Below are 10,000 nucleotides of genomic sequence, written 5' to 3' on the forward strand. Positions count from 1 at the left end.
GAGAGAGAGAGAGAGAGATCTTCCCATGTTGCTTCCTCGTTCTACAGAAGTCCTCCCACACCTTTCTCCCACCATGTGTCGTCAGTAATGAAGTGCTTGCAGTTACTCGGAATTATGCATAACTATTTTCCACTTCCGGTATATTAACGTAAAGGATTTATTGCTCTTTTCATTTGTTTTAGAAACTGTGTCAAGGAAGACACGAGATATTTTTACTTGCCATAAATATCAAGGGTTGATCTGCCATTTCTCAGTCTGGTAGGCATGTCTCCGGATGGATAACATAAGTAGTTGAACAAAAATTACAACTTTTCGGTGTCATGGAATCTCAAATGCTTTGCGTTATTTTGATGAAATTTTGTTGCTGTGATTATTGTTGTGCTGTTTCTTGCTGCTATTTTTGTTTCAGTAATTCATGTTATTGTAGCTGCGAGGTCAGTTGTTGTTTCAGTGATTGGCCGACAGCACTTTACAGAAGCATTATTTATCTTGTGAAACAATGGTTCTTAACATTTTTTTCTTTTTTTTCCTGATCCTTGTTTACCTACTTGTCAAGTCATGTCGTATTAATGTTAGTGAAGACAATAAAATTCTTGACGTACAAACAGAAGCTATGGGCATTGCAATGAAGTACAGAATATAAAAAAGTTATGTTTGTATTATACAATACTCTGTACTTCATTGCAATGCCCATAGCTTCTGTCTGTACGTCAAGAATTTTATTGTCTTCACTAACATTAATACGACATGACTTGACAAGTAGGTAAACAGGATCAGGAAAAAAAAAAAAATGTTAAGAACCATTGTTTCACAAGATAAATAATGCTTCTGTAAAGTGCTGTCGGCCAATCACTGAAACAACAACTGACCTCGCAGCTAAAATAACATGAATTACTGAAACAAAAATAGCAGCAAGAAACAGAACAACAATAATCACAGCAACAAAATTTCATCAAAATAACGCAAAGTATTTGAGATTCCATGACACCGAAAAGTTGTAATTTTTGTTCAACTACTTATGTTATCCATCCGGATAACATAAGAAAAATAGAAGAAGGAAACACCTTCTTTTATTTTTCCTCAGCTGCATGTATTGTCACTTGCTATTAAGTGACAGAGAAGCATATATAAAACTAGCAGTCCGTTACGAACGGTATTGGATCATTATGAGAAGCTGAAAACAAATGAAAAAGAGGATGAGACGGTTTTATTTTTCCTTTTTATTTGACCATGGCTTTGACAGAGAGACATGCATATTGTTGCAATTTTTATGTATAATCTACATTAACACTGCGTTCCAGTCATTCGCAATTTCTGCTCGAGTGACTTCGTGCGAATATAAATTTTTAAGGCTATTTAAAAAACTCATACACATTATATATGTACATATGTATGTATGTATATAATGTCGAATTCTCTTTGAAATAACTAATATATATATATATATGTGTGTATATGTATATATCATATATATGTATATATATATATAATGTATAATTCTCTTTATATAGGAAATATGTATATATATATATATATATATATATATATATATATATATATATATATATATATATATATATATATATATATATATATATATATATATTGTATAATGTGTATGAGTCTTTTAAATAACCTAAAAATTTCTGTCCGCACGAAGACACCCGAGCAGAAATTGCGAGATCACTGGACGTAGTTTTAACGTAGATTATACGTAAAAATTGCAACAATATGCAAGTTGCTCTGTCAAAGCCATGGTAAAAAACCGTCTCATGCTCTTTTTCATTTGTTTTTAGGTTCTCATAATAATCCAATACCGTTCGTAACGGACTGCTAGTTTATTCTTTTTTCTTTGTAAGTTTACATTTACGCTTGGTTAAACCTATGGTCAAACTTAGTCTTGCATTCACGCTTGCGACCAACACTAAACCATCTCTTGGTAATTACGTAGTGGATTGTGCGAAACCATTGGATTTCTTTCAATATTTTCGCAGTTATCAACGCATACCAGAATTCCTCCAGTAACAATAATAATAATTATCTGTAAAATTAAAAAAAAAAAACGATCAAAAATTCCTTCTGAGCCGAACGCAACAGTCATTCTGCTCTTTTTGTGGCCTAAGGCAGATGAGATTACCTGCCATAATTACCTGCCGTGATTATTTCTATAATTTCAAGCCGCAGAAGCCCCCCTTTTTTTTCTTTCATTTCTTCATGAAGTCCGTGAAAAGAAGGTCTCTCTCTCTCTCTCTCTCTCTCTCTCTCTCTCTCTCTCTCTCTCTCTCTCTCTCTCTCCCTCTCTTTCTCTTTGGTCGATGGTTGGGACCAGATGGTTTTGCAGACGTCACTGTTTGTGGGTTGGTTCGTCTCTCCTCCGGAGAAAGCTGTAAAAACGTATTGTGACAGATATTGTTATTATTGCTGTTGTTTTGTTATCACTGGCATGGTGAAGTTACTGATTATCAGTCATATTAGTAACATGATCTTTTTTATTGTATTTTATTTAGATTTAATAATAATAATAATAATAATAATAATAATAATATTATTATTATTATTATTATTATTATTATTATTATTATTATTATTATTATTATTATTATTATTATTATTCACTGAAATTCCATACAAGATTCTTCCGCAGAATCATGAGCTGAAAGTAGTCCCTTAAAATAATTGGAATATTTGCAGTTTATCTTGAAAAATTACATGCAATATTTCCCCCTGCCATGAGAAATGATTTGTTAATCTATTTTGCAAAAAAAAAAAAAGTGACGTATGCACTACTTGGTTTATCGTAAAACCCGCATTCCACCTCTTCCTCGTTTTTCTGGAGGAACTTAGTAATACATTTAGGATTACACGGTTCATTGACTTTATTTCTCAACTGTCACACTTCAGAATTCGCTTTTCGTTTCCCTTATCGACCCCTGCTTTAAAAATTACGTCAAGCGATGGCTATGTCACCCATGTCCCTAACCATCGGTTCTGGAAGTGGGAATTCCTAAATTTCTCTGTTTACCAGGTAATTCATAAATCATTTTACCTTACTGCGGAGGGATGGGGCCTGGGTTTTCAGTTACCTCACTCTCCCAGAACCTGACTAGATTTGGGCAGTTTTGCCCGTCTCTGTTCCTAAATCCCCCAAAAGAATGTAAACTTTCCTATTTCCTGTTTGTAAATTTATTTAAGTATCCTATGTAAAGTCCATTATCGCAATCCTTCTATAACGTAGCTTGATGTAGAGGCAACTGTGCCTCCTACGGTCTTCTCACCCTTATAAGAAACAAAAGAAAAACGAAAATTTTTTTGTTTTTATAATAACAGCTTGAAAATGACGTTGCTCTGGAGTTGTTTATGACTCGTCATTCATTCTTCCTATTTGTTTTATTGATCTGTGAAATTAACATTCAACAAGTGAAATTAACATTCAACAATAAATCAATGATACAATAAAAGTCGTTATTGTAAATGTGACCTAACTTTAGTTTCCGAATATTTCTTTTATTGTATTTTTTATTGGTTTTATTTTTTATTTTCATTTTCCATATCCCACCACAAATCCGAACCTTTTGTCACCCATAATGATAATATTATTCAGTAATAATAATGATGTTTAATCGAATACTGTAGAAGCATGGCCGGCATTATTTTTCCTGTTCTTAATACTAAATTATTTTGCTCCTCATAAAGTTCATTTAATAGGTTTCATCGTACCTTCCGAAATGCTCCGCAACTCGAGAATACAATAATAATAATAATAATAATAATAATAATAATAATAATAATAATAATAATAATAATAATAATAATAATAATAATAATAATTACTGAGAGTAATAACTCTAGTGAAAAGGTCAAAAAAGAGGCATTTCAGATAACATGCGAAAGCGTGTGTTATTATAATTACAAATGTACATATGTATTTACAGTTGTGGATCCCTTAGCCATAAGAAGAAAGTTCGATATAGCAGTCTGTTTGCGACAAATGAAAATCCTTATACTATATTTACCTAAAGGAGTAAAACGCCCCTTCCCCAAAATGTTGACAGCTGCCCGTCTGATTGTCAGTCTTTCAAACAGCGAAAGGCAGCGAAGATGAAGACAGCTTATTGTGTGACAATCCGATATCCTCTGGTGGCACTCCTCTGGCACGGTGCCACTCGACACCTTGTCAAACGGCTAATGACTGGTCGAGGAATGGCACTGGTCGGTTTCTGAATGGGAATATTATTGATGGGTCTTGGGCGGCTCGGTTTTGGGAAAGAGAGTGATTGAGGGTGGACCAAATGAGGGCCGATAGGAGGGAGGGCCATCCAGAATAAACACGGATGGGTGGATGGGTTGAATGGTTGGATGGCAGAGGGAATCATTGCTCTAATGGAAAGTTTTTGCAAGGAGTTCCGAGGATCCGGGAGCGGGTGATATAGATGAGGGCAGAGGGAACGAAGGGTTAAACTGCCTGCGAAAGATATAATAAAGCACTGTACATTAAAATGCACAAGGCTGAAAAGGGTTGTAATGAAAGACAAAAGTGACCTGAATTAAGTCGAAGGATTAATGACTTTGGAAACCGAAAATAAGAAGTAGTGAGAGGATATTTAAAGAAATTATGAAAAATATGAAGTCGAAAGGGTTTGGACTATTCCAGTATGAAACATCAGGGCAAAAGTCATAATTTGGAAGGATCAAGGAAAGAAAGGTAAAAAGAGGGTGAATATAAAGTTGAATATTAAAAGGTTCATAAAAGACAGGAAAGGGAAGCAAAGCAGTAGAACTTAAAATATAAAAGTCTGTGGAATAAGAGTAAAAAATAAAAATATATGCTTACTTGACAGTGCTATTGTGACTAGCAATTAAATGAGGGGAGGCTTCATCCGTCATGTGGTCTGAACTCGCATCCAAGACGCTGTGAGTTACCAGCACACATACGCATTACCGACCACGTCACGGCAGAAAACTTTTTTTTTTCCACTCGGAACACGGTGCTACTCATGTGCCTGCCCATTGTCGGCTTCATGCTCCACTTATATAGAAACCTCAGTCGCACCAGTATAGATGACACAGTAAATCACTTTTTCACATTATAAATATGAATATTAATGTAACTGGCAATTAATGAGAACAAAATTTCCAGCCTCAAAGGTATGAACTGTCAGTTCTGAGGTGCCTTTTTTTTTTCCTGCATTAACGTTACCCTGTCAATTTTCTTTCCAGTTATACTTGCATTTTGCACGTGTAGGCAGCTTATTTTTGTTGCGAAGAAAGTGTAAGCAACCTTCATCGTGCTTGGTTATAACGACGTGGAATGTGTTAGAAAAGAAATGACAGTTCATAAATGGTTGTTGATATCGTGACGAAACATTGTTAGTTTTTTTGTAAAAAAAAAAAAAAAAAAAAAAGTTATTTATGTTGTTGAATGAATTGTTACTTTTAGACTAAGTTATTGATTTTGTGTCTGGAAATTCAGTTGTTATGACAATAGCCAGTGTCATGTGACGAACTGTTGGCGATCTCTGCCTGTTAGTGACTCAAAAATTGTTGTTTTTGTGACCAGGAAGGAGTTTCTTTGTGAAAAAAAAGTTTTTTATCCACTGTTGCAAGTCAGCGACGCATCTAGCTGAATCACAGTACCCTGACGTGATACCTCGTAGTTATGCCAGCATCAACTGCAGGAGAAGAGTCCTCGAGTGCCAAACCCCAGTTCGAGAGATTCTCCACAGGCTCCAACTACGGCAGTCGACACAAACTCGACCGCCCTCCTCAGTACGACAAGATCCACTACGACCAGGTGAGCCAGTGCAGCAATTCACGAAGCGACAAAAAGCAACTGATGAGCGAAGCAGTCGACAAAATATACGACCGAGCCCAGTTCGAGGTGGATCACTTCGAGGATGAGAAGACCACCGCCTCAGAGGATAAATTCCCCACGGAGAAGTTCCCTAACGACAGGTTCTCCGCGTCGTCCACCAGCCGGTACGACAAGATCCCGCGGGGATCGCTCGGCAAGACTATCTCGGACACGGCCTCCTTCAGAGACTATACGAAGGACAAGTACGAGAGGTTGGAGAAAGGGCGGCAGTCGTCCAGAAGGGGCGCTGGAAGCAGCGGTCGAGTGTCGAGGTCGAGTTCCATGAGAGACGGCAGGCTCTCGAGCACCGGTTACCCTTTTCCCGTAGATGTCTGTCGATGCTCCGCCATGGGCGGTCGACCTCACCTGCACAGAAATATTGAAGAAAAGGTAAGGAACGTTTACTAGAAACTTATGTTTTATATATATATATATATATATATATATATATATATATATATATATATATATATATATATATATATATATATAAAATATTGTATGTATGCATGTATTCAGATGAGAACGTTATTGTACACGGCCGAGGTATGCGAAGCATTATATGTCGAGAGGTCAACATGTTGTTCCTGACGTTTGAGTTGCTAGTAACTTCGAATGATGAATAACATAGCCTGTACTTTATTCATGGGCAATTTATTTGTAGTTTTGTACTCATAAATCTGAGCAACAGAACAGATAGGAAATGTAAAAAATTATATCGTAGAGAAACCTTTGTGCGGGAATTTTCCTCACTAATAAACGTAATGACAAGAAGCTACTAAAACAGCGAAATCTACTTCGTCTTGATTGTATCTGATTCAGATATTCGCTAAACGTAAAATATTCTCTCTCTCTCTCTCTCTCTCTCTCTCTCTCTCTCTCTCTCGATAAATTTAGGGAAACGTGGGGAAGCGACATAAAGCTGCGGCAATAAAAATGCTATGAATTAATGGATGTTATAAATAGCATATAACTAGTTTTGGTATGGGGTTGGTCTCTGACCCCTTGCACTTAAATGGATTTCGGTGAAGAGATAATGTCCAATTAACTGCTGTAGCTGTGAAGTATGATTGAGAGAGAGAGAGTGTTCCCCATATCTTTAACTCTCTCCCTCTCTCTCTTTTTCATGTTAGTTGTTTGCGTGGAAAAACGAACGTTTGCAGAGCGTATTTATGTACTCATATTAATGAATTTGTTCTCTGTAATTGTTATGTTTATTACTATTACCATTAAAAAAAATTTGGTTTATGATTATTATTTATGCTTTTGCTGGTATTGCTTTACCCATTATAGTTAATATTTTAGTCATAGCACAGCTCACCCAGAAGGTTTGAAAGGCTGAAAGTCCTAGCACTGGATGCGGGACGATTTTGGACTAGAGGAATATGCAAATTGAAGATAGTGATACAGAATTTAAAAACTGGAATAGAAGACTGTAGGACTGAAGATGGAAAGGATGGGTTTAGCAAGGCATGTCATTGGGAATAAGTGTGCATTTTTTTTTTTTATTATAAAGAACTGACGTGTAAGTTTCTTTAACCACCAGAGAACTTATATTTGAAGAGTTCTTGCTAGCTTACGAGATATACATACTATATTGTTGCTTAGCTTATCAATTATTTTTATTCCATTCTCTCTCTCTCTCTCTCTCTCTCTCTCTCTCTCTCTCTCTCTCTCTCTCTCTCTCTCTCTCTGTTGGTGATTTGTCAATCATTAAATCCTTAAGTATTTTTTCAATTATTAGAGAAAGACCAAGAGAGAGAGAGAGAGAGAGAGAGAGAGAGAGAGAGAGAAGTGAGCTTGAGGAGAAGCATTCAAGTTCTTAGCATAGAGTCGAGTACCATCTGTGTAAAACTAATAATAAGACACACAAACAGATCTGTGGTTATGCGACCTACTCTACCTCTAGTGTTGCGTAATTGAATCACCAATAGCAATTATTTTCATGACTTAGTAATTAGCCGAAGTGCATATTCTATTATTTAGCTCCTTTAAATCATCTTGGAATTGCCTCCTATTCCTTTCTGAGAATAATGTTTGTAATTCTCTCTCTCTCTCTCTCTCTCTCTCTCTCTCTCTCTCTCTCTCTCTCTCTCTCTCTCTCTCTCTCAGCGTGTGTATGCTTGTGTGTGTACGCGCATGCGCTAATGCCAGCATTTATTGTCCTGTTTAAAAGTATGGACTAATCAACTGCTGTTTCATTACCAATCACGCTTTCTGTCCAGGCACGGTGCTTTTTTCCCATTAGTGGAAATGAATGATTGTGTCTCGCCGTTCATAGTAGTAAGGAAAAGCTGATTTTTAGACAATGCTCAAACATATTGCAACGCAACTTTAATATAGAACACCCAATTAAATAATGACCCAGTGTGGTTTCATACTGATTTATGTCTTTGAACTGAACCTGAATTTTATGTTACAGATTTATGGTGACCTACTGAGGCGCGTGTATTTTTTGTGTATAAACGTTGTTTACGGATACCAGAATTTACTAGATATGAATTTAAGAGGCTAGTACTTTGCAAAAGTGTTAATGAGTGAGTGTTTGTGTGTGTATGAGAGGGAGAATGAGAGTAAGATCAATTTTGTGTGCTAAATTATTATTAACATAGTCTAGTGCAACGAAGTAGGGAGAGAGAGAGAGAGAGAGAGAGAGAGAGAGAGAGAGAGAGAGAGAGGGAGAGAGAGAGCTCTTTTTAATTAGTGAGGTGGTACTCCCCAAAAAGTTACTTTATTAATCTCCGCTTCCCCAAGCATTGTTCAGCAACCATTACTTATCCTGTATTCACGCACACTCAACCGAAAATATTTTTTCTTATCTTTCATTTTTCTCATGCATCAATCATTGTTGTATTTTTGCATATCTTGCTGAATTTCGAAACAGTTTATATCTAAGAAAGAATTTAAATTTTCCACTGACTTTTTTGTTTTGGTTTGTTTTTGCGTTAAGAAAAAAATTCAGAAGTTAAAATATTTTATGAAAGGGTTGACCATTGTTACTGTTGATGACTTATTCAGATAATTACAGTTTTTTTTTTATCAAGTGCAGAAAATTTATTTAATTATGCTTGAATTCTTTGTTGATGTTGTTTTTGTTGTTGTAGTGTTGTTGTTGGTTCCGCTGCTGCTGTTTCTCAGCAATGACAGTACTCATGAGAAATAAACTGTGTGATCGTTCCCACGCTTGGAAACTTTCCCAGAAAACGAAGTCATTTTATAAGAAATTGAGAAGTAGTGATGGTGCAACAGTTCGCGCACACAAGAAAAGAAGTAAATAGTTCGCAGCTGAACTCAAATAAAAATCGAGTAAACTTCGACGATCTGATAAACGCTTTACTCATTTCTCTATGTAATTTATGTATGTGTGTGTATATATATATACACATATATATATATATGTGTGTGTGTATATACATCATATATATATGTATATGTATATGTATGTATATTTCGTATATAGTTTCGCTGAAAGAAATTGTCAATATAAAATCACAGGTACGAAAAAAGTACGTGTTGAAAAGATAATTCAAGATTCAGATTAATTTGCTTAGCTTCTGAATAATATTCTCAGTAGTATTCACACGAAAAGCATGTATAATGTATTTTCTATACAATAAGTATTTTTACAAGTTTTATTAAGAGAATAATAATGAACGTTCTTGATTTTGTTATTTTTAGTACCAGTCTTTTTCTACAGTTGCTAATTTTTAATGATGTTAAATTTCTTTCTGAAATTTAAATTCTATCGATGACCATAGTCGCTGTGCTGCCATTTCACGCAAGTCATTCAGTCGTGACATATTTGTCTATATCATTAAGGAAAAATCAGACATTACTCGACTCAAAATTTGAAGTTTTCCAATACATATCATCCTCAAGAATCTATTTCCCAAACCCGCGTATGAGATGAATCCATTTCTTGAAAACTGCCCTCTTTGCATTACGCCCGGGCCACAGGGTCCGAATGCCGATGACTGGCTTTTCTGCATAGCGAGCGGCCCGCGCCGAAAACGCATAGCCACGAGAACCCGCAAGATAATGGAAGTTCGCTCCTGAAATAGTGTTTATGGGAGGTAGCCAGACAGGAGGATTGCCGCAGCGTGTTTCGAAGCATAATTGCCGTTTTCTTGGAATTGAAAACCCCGCGGT

At 36.0% G+C, this 10,000-nt stretch overlaps 1 protein-coding gene across 22 annotated transcripts in view; it reads left to right on the top strand.

Annotated features, from left to right (window-relative positions):
• Positions 1 to 10,000, top strand: part of LOC136830235 (atrial natriuretic peptide-converting enzyme) — an 848,233-nt gene that overhangs the window by 670,718 nt on the left and 167,515 nt on the right. For 7 of the 22 annotated variants that reach the window (XM_067089538.1, XM_067089537.1, XM_067089540.1 and 4 more), the window contains exon 2: positions 5,218 to 6,241. The exons of 14 other annotated variants lie outside the window; for them this stretch is intronic. In XM_067089538.1, the coding sequence (XP_066945639.1) occupies positions 5,657 to 6,241 (585 nt within the window). In that variant the 5' untranslated portion in view covers positions 5,218 to 5,656. Of the gene's footprint in view, positions 1 to 5,217; positions 6,242 to 10,000 lie in introns of those variants that run through there. One more of the 22 variants, XM_067089534.1, reaches the window with a different exon arrangement.

Source organism: Macrobrachium rosenbergii, chromosome 46 (genome assembly GCF_040412425.1).
Source record: "Macrobrachium rosenbergii isolate ZJJX-2024 chromosome 46, ASM4041242v1, whole genome shotgun sequence".
NCBI classification, from domain to species: domain Eukaryota; kingdom Metazoa; phylum Arthropoda; class Malacostraca; order Decapoda; family Palaemonidae; genus Macrobrachium; species Macrobrachium rosenbergii.